Source organism: Alexandromys fortis, unplaced genomic scaffold (assembly GCF_014885135.2).
Source record: "Alexandromys fortis isolate MF-2015 unplaced genomic scaffold, M_Fortis_MF-2015_v1.1 scaffold_3, whole genome shotgun sequence".
Classification (NCBI taxonomy): domain Eukaryota; kingdom Metazoa; phylum Chordata; class Mammalia; order Rodentia; family Cricetidae; genus Alexandromys; species Alexandromys fortis.
The window spans coordinates 21,826,864-21,850,201 of record NW_026067909.1 but is presented as its reverse complement, the minus strand read 5'-3'; the positions used below and the strand labels follow the sequence as shown (position 1 = coordinate 21,850,201).

General features: G+C 40.7%; 1 protein-coding gene across 16 annotated transcripts in view; it reads left to right on the top strand.

The window, feature by feature from the left end:
• Nrcam (neuronal cell adhesion molecule) overlaps positions 1 to 23,338 on the top strand; it is a 252,306-nt gene that overhangs the window by 178,477 nt on the left and 50,491 nt on the right. For 12 of the 16 annotated variants that reach the window (XR_007590848.1, XM_050137359.1, XM_050137360.1 and 9 more), the window contains 9 exons: positions 853 to 958; positions 3,265 to 3,461; positions 4,179 to 4,301; positions 8,370 to 8,540; positions 9,020 to 9,076; positions 10,861 to 10,972; positions 12,782 to 12,966; positions 14,163 to 14,294; positions 22,704 to 22,847. Coding sequence is in view for 15 of the 16 variants with exons in the window: in XM_050137359.1 (XP_049993316.1) it covers positions 853 to 958; positions 3,265 to 3,461; positions 4,179 to 4,301; positions 8,370 to 8,540; positions 9,020 to 9,076; positions 10,861 to 10,972; positions 12,782 to 12,966; positions 14,163 to 14,294; positions 22,704 to 22,847 (1,227 nt within the window). In the remaining variant the exon portion in view is untranslated. The remainder of the gene's footprint in view (positions 1 to 852; positions 959 to 3,264; positions 3,462 to 4,178; positions 4,302 to 8,369; positions 8,541 to 9,019; positions 9,077 to 10,860; positions 10,973 to 12,781; positions 12,967 to 14,162; positions 14,295 to 22,703; positions 22,848 to 23,338) is intronic. The other 4 variants (XM_050137361.1, XM_050137372.1, XM_050137373.1 and 1 more) reach the window with 1 other exon arrangement.

The window sequence follows — 23,338 nt, the reverse complement described above, 5'->3', positions numbered from 1 at the left end:
ACAAGCAGAAACTAGGTGAGAATTAGTCTCTGCTTGGTGCCTTCCTGGTCAAGCCAGAGGGTGAAGTTTCTGGTCTCTCTAGTGCCTTCCCATTCTAACAAGAATCATGATCTCATGAGACGAAAGACACTGTGGTGGTCTTAGAGCAATGTGGATAATGCTCAAGGTCTCTAGACTGGCTCTCCTTAGATTGAATTGCTCTGAGTCAAAACAGTTACCTTCAAAGGTTCACAGTAAAGGTAATAATTGGGAGAACACAATAGAAACATCATCTCCTAAAAAGGAGAATTTCAATCCCATCAGTTGCTGAAATAAGAGTGTTTTCTCTTCATCCCTAACTCATCTACCTCTTAGCTCTGATAAGGCATGTCAAAGCTCTGGTTTAACAGTATTTTAAATATGAGCATGTCAAAAGTATGTTTCCCTGACATATATTAATTTACATAATTAGCATATTAATGAGCTCGGTGTCAGTGACTGTATTCTAAGAGTCAAATCTACTTCATGACTTATATTGGAACAGAAGAACCGTGAATTTCTCATTGTTACATCAGAGGAACAGTGTTTGAATATCAGATTTGGACTAGTAGTCATTTTCTCAGACGTTCGGTAGGGGAAAATGAAATTTGCAAGTGTGTGTGATGTTGCCAAAGGGAAGCTGTGTCCTGACTTCCCGACTTTAGATGAGTTTTAGTTGAAAACTTAATGAGGATTTCCTGCTACAGCAGAAGTTACTAGGAATACTTGTGGCATATTTAGTCTAAGGCAAATGATTTTAACATAGAAAAACTGGCTGCTATCACGATAGTAAATCGTTTATTTCTTTACATTATCCCTCCTTTTACAATTAAGTGGTGCAGCCTCCAACCATCACTCAACAGTCACCAAAGGACTACATTGTTGACCCTCGGGAGAATATTGTGATCCAGTGTGAGGCTAAAGGGAAGCCTCCTCCCAGGTAAGCATGCTTCCTGCTTCGGATAGCACTTAAAATAGTGGGCAATGTCTGTGACCATAGAAATGTTTGGGATTTTGATAAAATAGAGACGATCATGCGGAGTGAAGTCTTTTTTAGTTGGATATTTCTCGATATGACCGACAGCAAACTCTTCTGTTTTTCTAACTAACTCCCCGCTCATTTCTGCCCTTTGAAGGTGTTTGATGTGTCTTCTTAGGTCCTGCATCTCTCTAGAGTTCCAGTTACAGGTTCATTGTCTCATCTCTCAGGTTAATTCCAGCTCATTTGCTATAGCCCAGATTTTTGCACTTTCCTATTTGTGCTTTTCTGTAAAATGCTCATAAGTATTGAGGTGATACAGACCCTCTAATCTTGGTTCTGACAACAGTGGTTTCTGATAAGGGAGAACACCTTTTACCTGGGCTTCTTTTTCTTATAGATTGAAAGGACAGAGAACAGTTTGAGTTGATGGCTTCTACAAACTCTCCTTCCTATCTCTCTACTGGCCATGTTCATTGTACTTATCAGGGCTCTTCATAATTCAGTCTAAACAAAGTATAATAAAGATGGGGGACTGAGGGGAATCTGCTGGACTGTCACCCAAAGCCCTCCAGAAAGTCACACAACAGTTCAGTAGGATGGAGAATTCTATAGCGCTTGATTGTTAAAATATAAGTCGTTAAATAACTATTGCTTTGTAACTGTTAAATCTTATGACTGTCAAATTGTAGCTAGGTACATTAATTTAAAAATAAGGAGGATAAGTGTTTTAGGTATTTTATTTGCACATCTATATATTATAAGCTTCTTTTTTTTTAAAGATTTATTTATTTATTTATTTATTATGTATACAACATTCTGCCTCGATGTATGCCCGCAGGCCAGAGGAGGGCGCCAGATCTCAGTACAGATGGTTGTGACCTCTGGAAGAGCAGCCAGTTCTCTTAACCTCTGGGCCATTTCTCCAGCCCTATTATAAGCTTCTTAAACTAGAACCTGAGGGGGACCAAAAACTGCCTGGTTCTAGATACCTGTGCACGGCAACACTTCCATCAATGTTCTCCTCCGGAACAGTAGCCCCGACACTGCTGAAAACCATTTTCAAACAGGCCTCCACGTGCCTCTTTCACTCTTAGTTAAGGCCATACAAGCATGGCAGAACTTCTTGTCAGTGGTCAGTGCTGATGGCTTTTCGCTGTGAGAATGACCCTGTGTACTGTGGGATGCTCCCAGTATCTTTGCCCTCTGCCCACGAGATGCCTGTAGCCTATACCACTGCTACTGCCTGCCCTAGCTTTAGCAAGCATAAGTAGTAAGGCAAGAAATTCAAGTTGGAAAACCCAGGGAAGTTAGATGTGTACGTCGCCATCATCTTGCCGTCACCGGGGTATGACTAATTAGGAAGTATTTAATCAGGAGAGCACTGTGGCGTCTAGGGGAGGGCATCTTTTATAGAACTAAACTGAGAAAAATAAATTTGGGTTGGCAATTTGGCATATCTTCTAAAAATTTGTATAATTATTTCTAGAATTAAAAATTCTAAAAATAGGGGGCTGGAGAGATGGCTCAGTGGTTAAGAGCATTGCCTGCTCTTCCAAAGGTCCTGAGTTCAATTCCCAGCAACCACATGGTGGCTCACAGCCATCTGTAATGAGGTCTGGTGCCCTCTTCTGGCCTTCAGGCATACACACAGAAAGAATATTGTATACATAATAAATAAATAAATATTTAAAAAAAATAAAAAAAATTCTAAAAATACACCTTATGTAGAATTGCCACTTTTAATAACTAAAACATTTAATAATAACATTCAAGATACCCAAAGTCTTAACTCTTCCCCTAGCCTCCAGTTTGTACTTGGGTAACTTGAAACAGATCTGGTCAGTTTCCCACTCAAAGATAATACAGTGCTGATGGACGCCTTTCTTGTTCCATTTCAGCCTAGAATACATTTTTATAGACAGCTCAACTGTGCATGAACAATGGGGTTTACAATAAAAATGTTAATAAAGTTCAGAGACTATACCTTAAAGTACTCTTTTTTCATTTTATTTAGATAAGTGGCAGGCAATTTGTATTAAATTAGAATTGATTTTTAAAGATTTATATGCCTCAAAATGTAAAAACATCACATTTTTTCAGTGTTGTGATTTAATTTAATATTTTAAGCAAGGGGGCCTTTTACTAAATATTAAAATCTAACAATTATTCTCAGAACCCCATAAATCCCAAGGTTTTTTATGGGGACTATAACCCTATTTTCTAGACCATTAACAAGCATAACCCTTGATGTGTTTGTTGGGTAGCTTCTCCTGGACTCGCAATGGAACTCATTTTGACATCGACAAAGACCCTCTGGTCACCATGAAGCCTGGCTCAGGAACACTCGTCATCAACATCATCACGGAGGGGAAAGCAGAGACCTATGAAGGGGTCTACCAGTGCACAGCAAGGAACGAGCGTGGCGCTGCTGTCTCTAATAACATTGTCGTCCGCCCATCCAGTAAGGGAGATGTGACCTCTATACAGTAGTGACCGTTTGCAGTTGTGGTTATTTTGAAAACATTTAAAAGTACATACCTTTTGAAATTATGGGTAAAGAAATTGCAATTCATCATGAGACTTTCCATTCATAGAAATAACTTCCACTTGGTATTTTTCTTTCCTTGTGTATATGTATATAAAACCAGCTTAGCCTGAAATTGATATCAATATATGATATATATTCTCTTTCAAATCTTATAAGTGAGTATACATATATAATATTATATGAAATTCAGATGTGTATATATTTACTTATTTAGCAAATATGCTGACATTTATGTTTTTCCCATTTTCTATGGAGAACATGCTTGTATCAAAGCCAGTATCTTATTGGTGTATTAGTGTAAATTATTAGATAATGGATTAGTGGCTTGAATAACACTATCAATGATAATAATTGTTATTATATGTTAACATATATTATATATATAATTGTGTTATATGTTATTATGTTAGCATATAATAATAAACGAAAATTTTCTTTTTTCTCCTATTATAGTTTGGTTTCTGCAAAAAAGTCTCTAATACCTTATTTAAAGCAGGTTTATCATTCAATGTATGTAAATTCTAAGTTACTGTTTTCCAAAAACTTTGGGTGCCTTTCTTTGTATTGTTGTCTTCTTTTTATTTTCTCTTGAAGGCATAACTCTGAAAGTTTTTGGTTTTTACTTAACAGGGTCACCCTTGTGGACCAAAGAAAGACTTGAACCAATCACACTTCGAAATGGTCAGTCATTGGTACTTCCCTGTAGGCCTCCAATTGGATTACCACCAGCCATAATATTTTGGATGGATAACTGTAAGTCTTATCACTATGAGTTTTCTGCAATCTTTTTGTAGTTATTAGTCGTCCTAACACTTTACTTCCTCTTAAGAGTCATAAAGTGCTTCGGAAATGATCGATAGGTACTCAGAGAAACAGCTGCTTAGTGATGTTAAGTGCCATGCCACATCATTCATTCTTAGTGACGAAAGTACCATGCCACGCCAATTCATTCACTGCTCCATGCACTGCTAGAGATTGAACAACAACAGAAAATACGAGCCCAGTGCCAACGAGGCTTCCTTCCTAGACAACAAGGGTCATCTGGGACAGAAAAGGAAGCGGACAGTAAATGCATCTTGAAAATCTGTATCAGTCAACAATTTAAATTTTATGGAAAAAAACAGAGCACAAATGTGAACCCCGAGCTAATGGGCTGGGCTGAGAGGGTACTTGAGTGACGACCGGCATATCTGTGTGGAAGGGGGGCTTTGGTGCTAGCCCTAAGGAGAAGCATCCCTAGGGTGAAAAAAAACAGAAAAAACAAACAAACAAAAAAGTGACCATAGTAAAAGAGCCAAGGGAAGGAGGATGCCAGTGTCAGGGGATCAAAGGGACTCAATGGGAAGGGCTTTTTTTCTTTCTCTCTGAATGAAATAGGAAAATGTTGAAGGGGCACATTTATCTTAAATAAAATGGTTAGGAAAAGGTTCATTTCCATTATTGGTGGAGAGCAAAAGGGAACTGGGGGAGGAGCCAGGATGTGGCTCAGCATGTGGCTTAGTGGCAGACCTCTAGCCTAGACTAAGACCCTAGGTTTAATGCCCAGCACTTGAACAAGAGAGGGGAGTGGAGGCCAATTAGGTGTGCATTGCTGCAATCCAGGGCATGGCTGATGGTGCTTGGACTTGAGAGGTAGCCCCGGAGAGGGTCTGACTCTGGAAATGATGTGAGGGTACAGCCTCCACAGAGGGAGAGATAGGACTACGTGGAAAAGAGTCAGGGATGAATATAAAGTTTAGAGACTGAACACTGATTGAAAAATAGGAGACTCCTTTCCTGAAACCTCAAAGGCTAGAAGCGGAGGAAATTAGGTTACTTCTATTATTTCATATCTTTAGGGTTTCTTTTTATTAATCACCCCAAATAGCTAATATTTATTGAGCCTTTACTGGGTTCCTTTGCCAAGGATATCGCATGGATTCTCCAGGATGTGGCTTACAACCAGCTGAGACATATCCAGTCATCCTCTCCATTTTCCCAGCAGGGAAACTGGAACAAGGAGAAATGACATTTGCTAGAAAATTTCAAATGTGTCTACTTTTGACCTAGTCATTGACAGAAATATTTATTGTTAACAACCCCTCCCCCCCGCCCACCAAAGCTATTGTGTTAGCATGCTATCTCGGAGGTGGCACAAAACTTGGCTTAGAAATTAAGGAGCCATAAGAGGTCCAAGACATGCTCATATCAGTATGCTCAGCAAAGGTCGGGGGTGTGAGGCAGGGGATAAGCCAGGGTTGCAGTCAGCAGGGTCTGAATTCTTAACGTATAAAGGCATAGGGAAACAACCATGGGCTGAATGAGATAATTTAGACATTCACTACTGGAGGTAGAGAACAGAGCCTCGGGGCTAACACCAAGAGCCTTGCAGGAGTTTAGGGAAATACAGGAAAAAAATCAAATGAGAAGGAGCAGTGGCTGAGGCCGAAAGAGTCCCTGGAGGCATAGCACGGTGTTGCACGGAGCAGGTGGAGAAGACAGGCTATGAAAATAGTAATGGCTGCGGAGTGAAGCTGATGGATGACGTGAGCCCTGGGAAAGGACTGCTAGATCTGCCAAGAGAACACTGCTGTGACCTTGAAAGGGACCTACCTGTAGAGGGAATGGTGGAAACGCATGCAAAATATTTGCACAAAATACCCAATACCCTATTCTCAGAGACCTGACTCCCTCTGCCATCACAGGCTGCAAACCTCACTGAGGGGAAAATCAGAGTCTTAACACTTCATATTCACTGTTAGCTCATGAAACCCCTCAAAGAAAATGTCACGAGCCGTGAAAATGAAATCTATAAACAAATAAATGAGCAAATATGAGCTCCCTTTATTTATGCGGCAGCTCTTACGGATTTTGAGGGCATAAGCAACAAATCCAATATAAAGGAGTGATGTATGGCTTCGAGAGTAACACTCTTCAAATATCACCATCAAAATTAGATGCATTAATCGTTCTTATTTAGAAATGATTTCTTGTTTGCTTAATAAAGAAATATGTCACATGGAAACTCTCCAGATAATCTGAATATATCGCTAATGCTTCCTGCATGGCACAGCTGACAATATGTATGATTTCATAAATTTTAAAATGGCAGCAAACCATCCGCCTTTCAAATGAGCTTGCATCTGAAATATGAGGAGAAGCTGAATCCCTGCAGCACTCTCGCTTTATGCATCATAAAAATATCCCTATCTGCATAATCTTTTCTCCAAGTGTAATACAAAGAAGCTCAAGGGCAACCTCATGCCCCCTATTGATGTCCTGTTACCTCGCATCTGAGCTACCAGCGTCCATCAACCATGCAATTCAGGAGGAGAAACAAAAGACAATAAATACATGTCTTCGGTGCCTTGGAGTCATTAGATAAATGTACGTTTTCTGAGTCAAGGTCTCACTGTGTATCCCAGGCTGATGTTGAACTTCTTATGTTGGACAGACTTGCCTCATCTTGTAGCGCTCCCTCTTCAGCCTTCCAAATAGCTTGGATTTCAGGCACGCACCACCCTGCCTTGCTCCCAGTGTACATTCTTTCCCTCGATATCTTAAAATCATTCCTCTCCAAGAGGATTAATGTTTTAAGACTATAAACTCATCAGCCTCCACCTTGACGGGAACTTGAGTAACACAATTTATTGGGCTCTGACTGCCAAAGTTACTGCTGAGTTTTAACTACAATTTTGCAGTTTGTGAAAGAAATGTTCGGTCAGATACCTGCTGAAGGAATAGCACACGTCCTTGCCTCAAACTGAAGAGATCCCATCAGCAGATATGACACCCAGCCTGATGTTGCAGGGACGTGTGGCTTGTCTAAGTCTCCTTCTCTTGGGAGCTGAAGAAATCCTAGTTCAGGCTCTGGGAACTGCATCAGGAGCTTCGGGATGCTTTCTGATGGTCAGATGTAACATCGTACACAGATCAGTGGTTCCCACATCTCCTCATTCCTCAGCCATGTGGGAAATCCTCTGATCGTGCCCGAGGCTAGCTCCTTACCTGCTCCTGAAGGAGGACGATCATTCTGGAAACTGGAATGGTAGTGTGCTGATGGCTAATATTTAGCGCTTCCAAGAGTGTTTAAAGGAGTCCGTGCCAAAGGGTGGACACCTGTCCATAGCTTCAACATTAAACAAAAAATGTCCTCTCTCCTGGAGCTATAATTTTAGTACAAGGAGATGGCCATTATGCACACATATAATGAGTAGAAGGTGGACTATGTCACAGGATGAGCTGTACATGAGGGGAGGGAAACCGGATCTGGCTTCCCAGCAGCAGATCATAGCATCAAATAGAGGCATCATTGCTTATATGTTTAACAGGTGTTTGCTGCATGAGTCATGATTAGACTGTAAACTTGCACCAGATTAGGTAACTTGTTGTGATGGTTTTCTTGCTCAGAGCCGAATTTATGATGACATGTAACTCATGTTAATATCCTTACAAACTTTTCTGATGTGTTTTCCGAGATGTCTGCAATTAGAGACCAATTCAGATGCCAGGAAACATGCAAGTCTGCTCCCGGGCATTTTTTTTTGCTTGTTTCTCCTTTCTTAATCAAATATTTCACTTCATAGCTCTAGTCCTATTGCTGCTTCAAGCTCCCAGAAATCAGGATCGGCCAGGTCTGATAGACTGTCTGTGTATCTCACATCTTAAAAACACAAACCAAAACCAAAAATAAAACAACAACAACAATAAAACCAGTGTTCTTTACTAAATGTCCTGTGAGAAATATGCCATTTTTTCAGGTGAAGTACAGAGGTATTGGTAGATGGTTGTCCGGCTGCTGTGGAGATAGGATGACCTGAGTAACTCTTTGTCTTCCTCCAGCCTTCCAAAGACTTCCACAGAGTGAGCGGGTTTCCCAAGGCCTGAATGGAGACCTTTACTTCTCCAATGTCCTCCCAGAAGACACCCGTGAAGACTATATCTGCTATGCCAGATTTAATCACACTCAAACCATACAACAGAAGCAGCCTATTTCTCTGAAGGTGATTTCAGGTGAGAGCTCGGCCCTCTGGGTCTCTTTCAGTGGTGTTTACATGTGTGAATCTAATGATTAGCAATTAAATATGGTACTGACTCTGAGGTAAACCAGTTCAGCGGTCAGGAGAATCCCTGTGAAGCTCACTAAAGCCTTAGCTTATGTGCTAGAAAAAGCATGCATACTCTAAATATTGTACTTTACATTTTTCGCTGATTGCCAGTCCTGTTTCTATGGTAACCTCCCGACTCTGTGGTGTTCTGAGCATTGGCATAGGCATTCTGCCTCACAATGCCTTTGATTGGCATTTATCCTATAGTTCAAGTTGTGGTTGGGGGTGGCAGAGTGAATGAACGGGCGAGTTAGCCAGTAGGATGCCAAGCACTGTGTTTGCCTGGCACTTAGCGTAGACGTAGGGATTTGTTGTTATCGCCCAGTGGTTTTTGACTCTTCTCCCCGCTTCTCTGCCCTCTTCATGATATTCTGTTTATTTCAGTGGATGAATTGAATGACACTATAGCTGCTAATTTGAGTGAGACTGAGTTTTATGGTGGTGAGTTACACTGGTTGTAACCGATATTCTCTCCTTCATTGTAGACTTTAGTTCACTAACTTCACCTCCATGACTACTTAACTTTGTTTCTGTATTAAATTTCTAATTACATGTCTAATATCACCATACCAACGTGCGTATCTTATGAAACCTAGCTAGACGATTTCAACCATGTCACTAAAACATCCTCCATGGTGTATGTATAATTAAACTTGTTATAATTTTTTCATGTAAACCATTTCATATGCTTTGGAAAAAAATCTTTCATGTGTGTTCAGAATTGTATTTCCCATATTTTGTGCTGTCTAAAACCTTTCTGCATGACCTACACATGAACTGACTGGTCATATTAACCACTAGAATACTGACTCACCTGCACCTTCAGTAACTAACATAGAATACATCCCATAGTAGTCGTCTAACCCTTCTTAAGTTTTACATGACATTACTCAGGAGAATTAGCAACTGTATTATTCTTAGCTTTGGTAGAAACCCTCTCATTGAGTTTTGTGGGAGCAAACTTTTAAAAATACATCATTCAGCTTCACTGTTTTAAGATGAAAAGAGTTTGATTTCCTTAAGGAAAAACGTGGCTGTCAAACCTAAAATATATCACTAAAAATAAGAAACTCGGGACATAAGGGCTTTATAATTCCCACAGAGTTTCTGCTGCATTAATTTTTCGCCTTTGAGATAGGGACACTAGAGAACATGGCAGGATCTAATTCTCATCTTTATTTGTTTAATATAGCCTCCCAAATACGGGTATCAAGAGCATTCTCAAAGTGGTTTTCAGAGGAGGAAGGTCCCCCAACAAGCTCTAAATCCTTAAGAAAACTAATTTTTTTTTTCAACAATGCCTTCTTGGTATTCTGAGAAATGAGAAATTTACATACCACCTCTTAATTTGGTTTTAGAAGTATCAAGTAGATCATTTGTGGTTGAAACAATGAAAATCCAGTCCTATGACATTTCCACCTGAAAATATCCCAAGGACTCAGTAGATAAGGCCACACTTTTAAGAGTCTGTCGGACAGAAGGCCTTTGGTATAAACAGTTCTAAGCTCTCTGACTTAGACCCTCTTTATTTTGTCATTGAGAAACTGATCTCAATGTGTTTAGCTCTGCTAATACACTTTTCCTCTTTCTCCAAAGCGAGGGACCAAACACAGGATCTTACCCACTACACAAACACTCTGCCATGAAGTTTACCCTTCAGCCTTTAATCTTAATTCATGGCATATAATTTGCCAGAACTCTGTCAACAATTGCCTAGTTTCGTTTTATTTTTCATAGACCTTGAAGTGTAGCAATCTTCAGATATAAGTCAGTGGAACTGGCTGTACTGTTATCTCCAGAACACATCAAAATACTTGTCCACAATAATTTACTGCTGAAAAAAGTTTTGAACATCTTTCAAAATACACACTTTTTGCTTCACTTGAATACCAGTCTTAAGGGACGTGTAGTTTAATGAGCTGACTTTTCTTTGCTGTGGCTTTGAAAATTGACTAGCCTGCAGAAAATTAATAAAGACCCAACCCAAATTAAAGACATGTACAAAAGGAATCTTTTTGCTGGTTTGCTCACACAACCAAAATTGCTTGTTTTCTTGCACACCGAATAAGTGTAAGGAGAGAGCGTGTACACGTAGCTAAACAAATTTCAAAACAAGCATTAAGCGGATTTGAAACCAGATTAGAATTCTAGCCAGCTTGACAATGACTGTGTTCCTAGAAACAGAGGTTCACAATTTTAACATATATTGTATTTCTTGTTTGCAGCTAAGCCTAGTAAAGAAAGGCCACCAACATTTCTAACTCCAGAGGGCAATGAAAGCCTCAAGGAGGAGCTAAGAGGAAACGTGCTTTCTCTGGAATGCATAGCAGAAGGCCTGTGAGTCAACACGTTCTGTCCCGATGCTCACCTCTTACCAAATATAAGATACCAATAGGCGTTCCTGCCCCAGGGAGAACCATTGTCTCATGCTTCTAATTTGACCAAAATCCAGAAAACTTTACAAACATTTCCTGAGTAAACTTTGAAATCTATGTTATTGTTAAAATATTTTGATTGCGCTATATTGCATTATCTATACTATAATCTTCTTATGATCACTGTGCCTTTGGAAGGGGGTAGAAATTTGCTCCTTTCTAACAAACAACCTCAGTACTTGGTAGGTTAAAAAAATAACATCTACTTATCCTTGGTCATTTGTCTAGAGCGGGGAGGGCAGCATCTGAAGGCAGATTAACTGGGGGTTCATCAAGGTCTGCCACATGGTGCGCCTCTGTCATCACTTGCACACAGGGCATGCCAAGGCCTCAAAACCGTGGCATGGCCCCAGTTCCTGAGAACAGACTGTAAAGCTCAGGTGTCTTTGAGAGGCATTTCCGGGAGTCCTTAGGCAGGTACAAGAGCAACTGTGAAGTCAGGTCCATATGACAGGTAGGTTCTAGACTGTCTTCCCATAGTACCTGGCATAGAGAAAGTGCCTTTCGGGGGCACAGCTACTGCAGCTGTGGGTAGGATCCCAGGAGCATGCTGCCTTCAGGTTTTATGATTGTGTTGTCTCTGACCTGGGCAACCCAATGATCACATAAACTTTCCTTAATCCAGGAATGATTGTTTTAGGATGCGCATGGGGGCCTCTGCTGGCCAAGTCAGGAAATCACACCCAATGTGACAGATCTTCAGTTTAAAAACTCACAACATTCTTAAAGATATGTTCAAAAAAATCTGTCCCTGTTCCCGTGATTTGTTGGTACCCATTGGAGGCCTGCCCCTTTCTGAACAGAAACAGAGGAGGAGTGGACTGGGGGTGGGGGCGTGGCAGGAGGGAATACGAGGAGAGAAGGGAGAGGAAACTGCAGCTGGGATGTAAAGTCAATAAATGAATTTAATTAATAAAATCAGTCTTTCCTAACAGAGTTTTTCCAACTTCCATTTGGTTTTTAGTCAAGCACCAACATGACATTTAACTAGTTTTCTATCTTAGCACATTCAATGTTTTCAGATTAGGAACGTTGAATTTTTTTCCCCTGTAAAGTATGGTGTTGTAATTTGGAAATATATATTAGTGTGTATATATATATATATGTATATGTATACATATATCAATTAGTATAATGGTATTTTAAATTTTCACTAATAATGAAATGAAGAAAAGGATTTTAATTCATTAATCATTTAGTTCCCATAACGAGTGTCTCATAAAACAGAAACTTTCATCAATTTGATGGGGAAACATATACACGAGTCCAGAGACACTGGTGTGTGTATGAGTTCATTCATTATATATTTTTGACTCTAGCTGATGGGGGGTTATATTGCAATATGACTAATTTAATAATAATTCTCTTGATTGACATAGTAAAAGTCTCAAGAGCATCTTATTGACCAGAACTTGAAAGAAAAGATTAGGTAGGTTCCTTTAGTAAGGCGATCAATGCTTGCAGCGTCCCTGAAGGCAAACTTACGGTATGCCAAAAATTAGTATAGTCCTAGTTATTTGAAAATTGAAATCGTTCCAACTACAGGTTTTGAGTATTATTATATATAAAAACGCGGTGTTAATTTATGGGTCTATGTTTGCCATTATCTTTGCACAAAGAATTGATGACAAACGTGTACGAGAATTCACTCTCTGATACAGTCACAGGCAAATTCATCCTTTGTAACATCATTCCTTATTTATCCTCTCAGGCCTACGCCAATCATTTACTGGATCAAAGAAGATGGAACACTTCCTGTCAACCGGACGTTCTATCGGAACTTTAAGAAAACCTTGCAGATCACTCAGGTTACGGAAGCAGATTCTGGAAATTACCAGTGCATAGCGAAAAACCCATTAGGAGCCATTCATCACACCATCACGGTCACAGTTAAAGGTATTTTGGTATTTCAGATGCATTCCCCTTGCTGCTGTAGAGGCCCCGAAGCACCCGTTGACTGTGCCTTGGATCACATTCTTCAGTAATGAGGAGTTTAAATTTATGTTCACGTTCATGGTGTCATGAAGCTTTTCTCGTTTCTATTGTAATCACATCCAGGCTAGATTACAAAAACCACTCCTTCGACTCTTCCTCACAGAACTGCAATTAGTAAATGCAGAAGGAATGGTAAAAATAGAAAATCACAATGATAAGGCCCACAGCGGTAACTGCTTCAGGCAAAATCCAGGGAGGAATTCTAAGATTGGAGGCTGAAAACAACTTTAAGGAGAAGCAAGATATTTGCATAGCTTCAAAGTGTTCCTCTATCCAAAAAACAAACAAACAAAAATGCCTAATGGCTAGGACAGTTTTAATGTATGTCCACTATTTAATATTCCTTCCTGGAGGAGATGGAAGCTATGTCTGGATTTGAGAGTGGGCTATATAGTGACCAGCTGCCAATGAACAGAGAGCAGAGAACACTGGAGAGCAGTCATTTTCAGTGGGAGTACCTGGCAGACAGTGCCTTCACCCAGGGATGAAGCCGAGCATCACTAATAAGAAGTCACTGTGGTCTTGGAGTGGGGTGATCAGGAAGGACCCATCACCACTGTGATATTCTTACAGCCCCAAGCCAGGAGTTAATCCTGAGCAAACATCAGACAGACGCACTGATGGGCATTTTATCAAAGGCAACTAACACTCCTCAAAGGTGTCAGATCATGAAAGAAGAGACTGAGGGATCTCCGTAGCTAAAGAGACTCAACCAGTGGGGATGGTGTGGTATCCAGGTCAGGACAATGGTCACTTCCTGTCTCATACACAGTCAATCCAGCTGCATGAAACCTAGATATTAGAGGAACATGAGCAAAGGGGTACAGGACACTGTATTCTATCTTTGTAACTTTTCAATAATGAACAGTTTTAAAATTGTTTCTCCACTTTATAATTAGAAAGTTCAGAGTTCAAAGTCATGTGTTCTTCTATACTCTTTATGAAGTTTAAAGAATTATTTGAGGCAACTCATGCTATTTTTTTTTTTTCATTCTAAAAAGTGAGACTAATGGGTCTTTTACAAAACCCTTATAATCTACTGCAACCGTCCATGTATTCTTGAGTCAGCTTTCCTCGTCTCTTCTTCTCTCAATAAGCGGCCCCATACTGGATTGCAGCGCCTCAAAACCTCGTCCTATCCCCAGGAGAGAATGGCACCCTCATCTGCAGAGCTAATGGCAACCCCAAGCCCAGAATTGCCTGGTTAACAAATGGAGTCCCAATAGAAAGTAAGTGTTCTTCATTGTCTTTAATGGAAGGTTATTTTCAAGGTATGCCTGTATCTCAGCAATAAATGCACGGCGTTGAAATCATTCGTGTTTAGGATGAAAGCTGAATATGAAGTTAACAGGGGCACCAAGTCACCGTCAAAGCTTTTTATTGCCTTTGGATAGTTATTTAGACTTTAGAGAGTTGATTGAAATAAATTTTAAAAAGAACGTATGATAATAATTTTATGTGTGTTAATGGGAAGTTAATAATATTTCTCATTTCTAACTCAGATCAGGGGAGAATGGCAGGGTGAGGAGTGAACACCCCCAACAGCTCAGCTCAGCTTTTGGAGACTACACAGAGTCATTGTCGCTACTGGGACTAAGTCAGTAGGTGACTGAAGTAAGAAACACTGATCTGGCCTTAGTTTAGGAGAGAGAGAGAGAGAGAGAGAGAGAGAGAGAGAGAGAGAGAGAGAGAGAGAGAGAGAGAGAGAGAGAGAGAGACTGTTGAAATAACAAAGACAATAAGGGACAAGAGGCACCTCATGAAATTTGAAAGTTCCGTATAACAATAGAAACTGTTTTGAGTGAGAAGACAGTCAAAGAATGGAAGGAAATATTTACCAGTTGTACATTTGACAGGATTAGTATCTAGAAGAAATAGAATAGAACTCATTAAAATCAGCATCAAGAAAACAAACAACTCAATAAAAACACACCAGTGAACTGATCAGAGAGTTCTCAAGAAAAGATACAAATGACTAATTAGCATTTTTAAAAGTGCTCAACATCATTAACCATCAGTGTAATGCAAATTAAATTTACTTTGAGAATCTGTCTCACCACTGTCAAAATGCCTATTATCAAGAAAACAAATAGAAACAAATGCTGGTAAGGATGTGGGAAGGAGAGAACACTTATTTATATTGGTAAAAGTATTAAGGGTACTTTCATTGTATAGAGGTTTCCAAAACAGCTGAAAGTAGTCTATCATATAGCCTAGGGATACTACTCCTTGGCATGTAACTAAAAGGCTTTACATATTACTGCAGAGATACTTTCAAATCCACTTTTATTGCTGCTCCATTCACAATTGCCAGAAAAAAAAATCAGCCTAGATATCTATCATTTGGCAAATGGATAGTTAAAATGTGATATATACATATACANAGAGAGAGAGAGAGAGAGAGAGAGAGAGAGAGAGAGAGAGAGAGAGAGAAAGAGAGAGAGAGAGAGAGAGAGAGAGAATAGACAAAGTCTACTTCTGCTTCAAACCCAATCTCAGCCTCAGGCTCACCTCCCAGGCATTATCAAGGCCAGATTCAAAGATTCTCTTTACTTAATAAAGATACTTTCATACTTAGAGAACAGCCTGATCCCGATCATCTCCAACTGAAAATCAAATATCACGTCTACTTCCACATAACCAAAAGGTCCTTTGAACTGACTTTCCTAAAACTGAGTCCCCCTGTGTGATGGATGGCTAGTCAATTTGCTATTGCTATGAGGAACGACAGCTTGCTCTTCATCCCAGGCCTGGCAGCCACGGTCTGAGTAATCGCACCCTGTACCACGAGTGTTTGCTGGAGTATTTATTGGGAGTTTGCTTGTGTCACGAGCACAGTAGTTATCAGATACTTGGACAGAAACAGCTTGTGTTTACTGCAAAAGGAAATATGTTCTTGGGGAAAAAAAAAACGAGGCTAATGAGGCCAGTAATCGGTACTGATATTTATGCTCCAATTTTAATCACGATCAGAGCAGGAAACGCCACAAATCTTACCTCATGTTTATATATCAAGGAGCCACTGTCACTCCCAGGGGAGTATGGTGACAACTGGGAGAGGGAAAGAAAGCCCAGAACTAAAAGATGTTTTACAGCACAGTTATGGTTTTCTTAGAAATGCATATAGAACAGTCATAGCCATGTTGAATACTCAGCATTTCTGCATCCAAAGGTTTGCTTTCTTCCAGCTCAGAGGCTCTTTGTGATTTACAGAAGATTAAATGTGCTCCTGAGATTTAGACTCAGCAAGAACAGACAAGTGGGAGGGAACATCCATCCAGCCACCCAGCAGGAAATCTGTGAGAGCCAGGGACTGTTGACGAGAGAAACTCCAGGGCTTGGCAGTAAGGGATACAGTCCTAAGCAGGGGAAATTGAGAAATTAAGTAATGAGGCTTATCTTTCCTCCTGATTGGTTTATCATCCTTCCAATTTGGCCGTCTCACTCTGTTTTTCTGCCATAACAAAGTACCTTGGGCTAGATAATTTATAAACAGAGAATTATTGCTCCCTGTGCTGGAGACTAGAAAATCCAAGTTGAAGGCACCTGGTGACTTCTAGTGCTGGCTCTTCCTCTGTGAATGTGCAGTGACAGCGGGGACAGTCTCCCTCAAGTCTTTTGTCAAGGGGCACTGACCATATTTGTGAGATAAGAGCCCTTATGACCTAGTCATAGGACCACCTTGGGGCTTGGGGTTCAGAATATGAACTTGCGGAGGCAACCAACCTTTGCAGGACAACCAACCTTTGCAGGACAACCAATCTTTGCAGGGCAGCACCAGCCTAGCAGCACCTGGGGGGTCCTTGAACCCTATTAATAGTTGCATTATGAGCTTTGAGCATGCCTCCATATGCACGCCTCTTCATGGTTAAAACTAGAAGAGGGGGGGGTGTTTGGAGAGGGCAGTTATCTCAGGGAGACAAGTTAGGCTCTTCCACTTTAACCCCAAATCATCCAATTAGGTCCCAAACAGAAAGAGCAAGAATAAAATCGGTCAAATCAGAGTCTAAGTAATTTCCTTTTTTTTTTTTTCATCCCCAAAGTATGTTTCCTTGAAAAAGAAGCACGGATGCCACACAGATATGGTAGGACTTGCACAACTCTCCAGATCCAGGGTGCCCCAACTCAGATGTGTGCAGCTCAGAGAAGCTTCTCTGATGGGAATTCAGGGAGGGAAACTATGTACTGCAGGGTGGCCCAGCACCGGGCTGTGCCCACCCAGCTGCTCTAGGAAGGGCTGCTGCTCTGGGGAGCTACAAGCAGCTGTGGTCTCCGCCAGAGAGACGTGATGTGATGCTTCTTTGAGAGTGGCCAGGCCGGAAGTGCTGGGTATGTTCTATGGACATCTTCATATCTGACGGTGATGAGCAGGCGGGGACCCTGCATGTTTCTTTCAGTGTACCATTCCTAGCCCTCAGCAGCTAGTCTCTGGACAGCCTCTGTTGAGTGTCGCCTTTGAATGGAAAATAAATCATAGACAGCTAAGTGCAAAGAGATGTGCCCTGGTGATGCGTACTGACGTCCTCTAATCCACATTGAAGAGGTAGGTAAGGGAATAAAGCCCCAAAGCCAAGCAAAAAAAATCAGTAGAGCCACTCTTCTTTACGCTTACCGGTTGACCATGAACTTAAACAAGTCTGCGTTTGAGGCTTGTGGACAGTTCTGGAATCAGGCCTGGTGCTTGCCCCTCATTTGTAGTTTGTTGATACAAATGGAAGATAACAGAGAGATGCTGAGGCAGAAAAAGAGAAAACCTCACAGCATAGTGGCACCAACTGAACGCCGAGGATCTACTAGCCTTCAACAGAGCCCAGCACAGGGAGTCCAGCATGGGCTCCAGAAGTTGGCCTGAGGCCCAAGCTGCCTGGTTGGTAGCACCTTCCACCCAAGAGAATGCCGAAACCTTAGATGGACCAGCAGCTGCTGGGGCAAAGGGTCGAGGAACAGCTATGCTTCTGTGGTAGCATTGTTCAGGGCATCAGCAGCAGCCCTGTCAGGGGCCTCAGGTCTGTCAACCTATGCCAACCAGCAGAGACGCAGTCAGGGACCACATGATCAGACACACAGCCTGCTTCTCCTAATTTGTTGGTAATCATCCAAGGACTCTGACAGCCCCAAAAGCTTCAAACTACAAACTTGGAAATATCAGGGTGAGGTGGAGGTTAGACTGGGTTCTGTTGGCAAATTGTGGTGTTGATTTTGAGCTTGCCTTCAGACCTGGAACCTACAGCTTTTTCAAACTGATAGGGTTAACTCCAAAGCACCTGGATGCATCTCTCACTGACTTCTGAAACTCCGTCTCATTTAGGTCAGCTGGGTACTTAAAACTTCCTTGACACAAACAAGTGTGTTAAATACAGAATTCACCTCTGAAACACCCAAAATATTTTTCAACAGTCTATAAGTGGTCAGAAATTATGTAGTTACAAGAGACCCACAGGAGACCTCAGATATGACCTGGAGTGCTTGAGAGAGTGTGAAGTTGAACTTGGAACCAGAAAAAGAAACGTCTTCTCTTATAACCGGTGACAAGAGCATTTCCTGGCTCTCCTAGAAAGCAAGTGTCCCTCTATTCCTCTTCCTCCCCTTTACCTTCCTCACCAGATCCCTGTTAGTGGTCCCCAAGGCCAAGATTCTGAACATCCACAATCCCTGTTTCTGTCCCAGGAGGCAGTGAGAGAGTCTATTACTTGCTTTGGTCCTGGAAGACATAAAAATCTCACCCTTTGTTAAAAAGCTCCTCAGATCTGAGGAGAGAAAAGAACCAACTTGGTAAGAAAGAGTGGATCTTCTCCTAGTACAATTACAAGTTGCGCTTGAGTAACACATGAGTTCAGCTGGGGGAATGGAGGCTTAACCCAGAATATTCTTGAGATCCCATCAAAGCTGTCCCCTTCCCCCTTCTCTGGGAGGTAAAGGGCTCTGTTGGCAGGACCCGTTAGGATAAAATAGCCAGGAGAATGGAAATTCAGCTCTTCCACCAAAGCTTGGCTTTGCTTCATGTCTAATTGTTCATACTCCAGAAAATATTTGTAAAATCGACTAAAACCAGAAATCTAGAACTTTAATTTCAAGCTATTAAATTAGTCCAAATTTATTTTAATTAAACAAAATATTAAGTGCTTCTGTCTATAATTTTCATACCTAAAATGTATTTAATGTAATCTGGTTGACCTATTTCATGAAGTTCTTAAAAGAAATTATGTAATTATTCTAAACGTAAAATTATGCAATTGTTATAAAAACATTTTAGAGATTGAAAGTACTCAGTACTTTTAAGATATCATTTTTTTTAATTTTCATATTCCAAAATTGGAAATATTTACAGTCTTTGCCATTTCTTCCAGGAGAGTTATATTTTTTTATAAGTTTTCTGAAGGCTGTCATGCCACTTTTAGAACTCACCCTTGGGGCTTAAAGTTATAGATGTGGATGTATAGTCTTACATTTCCTTCTTTGGTGCTTATTTATGGTAAATGGTATTGGTCGTTCCTAGAAATTAATTATTATTCCTTTAGACGATTTGAGTTTGCTAGTTGGCGAGTTTTTCCCATCCAGTAGCCAGCACACAACATCCAAAGGTTGCCAATGGCTCTGCAGCAGTGACTCTGTTTTGTGCCCAGCTACCAACTGAGCCACCATATGTCGCTGCTGTTTCTAGGCTCTCTTGCTTCTCTTGAATAACTGCAGAAGGAAAACATAATGCAGATCTTCACCAAGAGAGCTGCCTACTCATCGCCTATACCTCAGGTCCAAGTTTGTTTCAGTCCCAAATATTATGCCAGAAATAAGTATCTGAAAACTGTTCCATTGAGCACAAATGAGGTGGCTATAGTCAAATGCCTTTGGTCCTGAAGACAAGTGAAACCTGGGGCTACAGGGTGTTTTGCTTGTGGTTGATGCATCTCTACTTGGGGAAATTGTCCTTCTAGCTTTTTCAATTGAGTTCAGTATTCTTGGTCGTATTTGTTGTATTGTTATTATTGTGGTGCAATTCACAAGCAGCATAAAATTTAGTACCTTAGGGTCAAGAATACAGCTCAGTGTTGAGCACTTGCCTTGTTTGTTAAAGGCCGTGGGTTCACTATTGCTAACTTAACCCATGAATGCACGATGGAATGTTACGGAATACATTCACATTCTTGCACTACAATCTTCCAGTTGATTTTCATCTCATAAAAATTGAACTCTATACCATTAGCCAGAACATGGTGGTGTGATTTTAAGATTTCAGATGCTCAGGCATGCGAGGTCGTCTCATCCTATGGTCTGTTTCCCGTGCTAAGAGTTTGGGCACTGTGCTCTGCCAGTGTGTCATCCTCATTATTGTTCTTCATTGCCTGGCACACCTTCAGAGGTGCAATCAGAGTGGGTACCAAATACCCCCTAGGCAGCCCTATCACTGTCCAAGTACTAGGTCCATCTGCTTAGAATAATCCACAGAGCAAGAGTAGCCAGGGTGCTGCTCTGGGTTCCACCCTGCCTGGTTAAAGCAGTAGATGGACATTTCTTCAAGTGTGCCCATCAGAAAGACCCAATGATACAAGGTGTGGGATCCAGGATAAGAAACAAGGGCTTCACTGATGTGTACCACACTCTCAGATCTATGACTGTCAGCTATACTTATATGTCACTTCCTGGGATAATGTAAGATATGTCCTCTGCCATTACTTATTGATACAGTCTATACCCTGTTGAAGGAATTATGGCTCCTATTTGTATTCTGTTGGTAAGAATGCTTTTCTTAAAGAAATTTTAATCAGAAATTGCAGATGTTAGTTAAGGAGTCGATTCAAAGAATCTTGACATACCTTATTACTAGTAGAACAAAAATGTGTCTAAGATGATTCTACACTTCAGCCATTGATTGTTGCCAGACTTTTGGACACTAATTCTGTAACATTAATGTTTAGAAACTATTTTTAAACTACCTATCATACTTCTTCAGGAATAAGGGTATTAGTTATTCCCTGGGAGCTAGTTGAAGTTTTAAAAATCCTTGGATGGCAAGAACTTGTCCTCTAGTTCAACTTATGATTCATTGTTAGATAATTCTCATCCGGAACATCTAAACTGTTAGCCTATAGGGATAATAGTCAGAATGTGCAGTAGTTAAAGTAAGGTCTCACAAAGATGTCTGCATCCCAATCCTTGGAAACGGTGAACATGTCACCTTACAGAGCAAAGGGGGACTTTGTACATGTGGTTAGGAGCTTTCTGATTTGGAGATCCTGATGAATCTGCTTGGTTCCCAGTTTCATCACATGAACCCGCAAAGGTACTTTGCCTCTCTGGGCTTTGTTCAGGGAAAACCTGGTTATGGAAGAATAAGCAGAAAAAAAAATGACACTGATGGTGGTGCAAGGAAGGGGAAAATATGGACTAATAAATTAGGAATCCCCCAGAAAACAGAAGGAACAAAGAAGTGTATTCCTCTGCAACCCAAAGAAGAAGCAAGGCTTTCCTGGGACTGGGACTTTACTTCAGCGGGATCCTCACAGGCTTCCAATCTGGGGAAGCAAAGGGCTGAGAATTTTGTGTTGTTCCAATAGCGTAGATTTGCTGTAAATTGTATAAGTAAAAAACTATTACAGAATGAATGAGCACAATGCTTGGGCACATAAAATGAAGGGGAGTAGCTATAGCTGGATTTATTTTCATTAAAGTGAGTTAATAAGCCACAGGTGTGCCAGATACTTTTATTTTATTTCAAAGTGATAATTGAGTCTCATAATAGTGATACACAACCTTTTCTGGCCACCATAGAAAAAGAAATGTGTTTTGAACGAAAGCAAAGTCCTCTTATGGTTGCCATGTGCAGTTTCAGAGAGAGGGGTACTGTCATTTACTTTGATTTTGGTCAGCATGCTAAAGCAATGCTCTCTTAAAATAATGTGGGCACATGGTCTAGGGGTTAGCATTTAGAAAGGAAATTCCTGTATCACAGCACAGCACTTGTCCATGGTTTGCCTTGCTTTGGACTAAATTCTCACATCCTGCCTTACCCAGCCAGTTTCATTCAGCTTCAGCATGGATCAATTCCGGTCTTAACCCATTTTAAGTACCTGAGGGATTTAGCTGAAAAAGGTCTTTAGGAGAAATTTTATACAACTGATTTCTCCTTCAGCCCCAGATGTGGGCACAACAGGAAAGTGGATATCCTCATGTTCGTGACGAGCGTGTTCTCCAGGCATGCCTCTGTTTATTCATCTATTGGCTTCCATAATAGGTCCTCAGAGGTGGCAGGTTTGAACAAGCCAGCCCATTTCTCCATTTGTTGATAATTAACTTCCATCCTTTTAAATAGCTGGCTTTTTTTAAATAAACATGATAGCGTTCCCCCTCCCCCCGCCCAGAATTTGCTCATCTTGCCCAACTTGGGCTTGCTTTTCTGCATCTCTCAAAGCAGTCTTCACTGTTGAAGATCAATCCATCCACTCAAGGCTAAATGGACATTGTGCATATTTGCCTGCATGTGTGTGTTAACTAAACTCTACTTGGATTCTTTGTACTTATGTAGACCAGCCTGTATTTTCTCTTTACAAAACATAGATCTCAAAATTTATACATTTGATATATATATATATATATCTTTTAAGCAGCAAGAAACATACATTTTCTTTTTTACATCCAAACAGTTGCTCCCGAAGATCCCAGCAGAAAAATAGACGGTGATACCATTATTTTTTCAAATGTTCAAGAAAGATTGAGTGCGGTCTATCAGTGCAATGCCTCTAATGAATACGGATACTTACTAGCGAATGCATTCGTAAATGTGCTTGGTAAGCTCTCCTTATATTAAAGACATGGAAAGTTAAGTTAATGACTGCTGTTGTTTCCTACTTGTTCATAGAAAATGCATTATGCCTTTGCTACCTGCAGTGCATAGTGTTTCAAGCTACAAAGAATATACAAGGGTAGATGAGATACAAATCTTGCCTCAAGGGCCATTTTGGTCTGATCTTGCAGTTCCTTCATACAGGTTTTATGTGGCAGATTCTTTGCTGCAGGAATATGCTGTTCACTGGTTTGCATGAGTATGCCCACTCTTCCATCCTTACACCCTTTTTGGTTACTGTTCTATTGCTGTGACAAAGCACCTTGACTAAGGCAACTTATAAAGGATAGCATTTATTTAAGGCTCATAGTTCCAGAGGATAGTGAACTCCGTGGTCCTCATGGTGGGGATCATGGCAGCAGGCAAACAGGGGTGGTAACTGAGAGCTTACATTTTGAGATAACAACTACAAGAGAGAGAGAGTTAACTGGAATG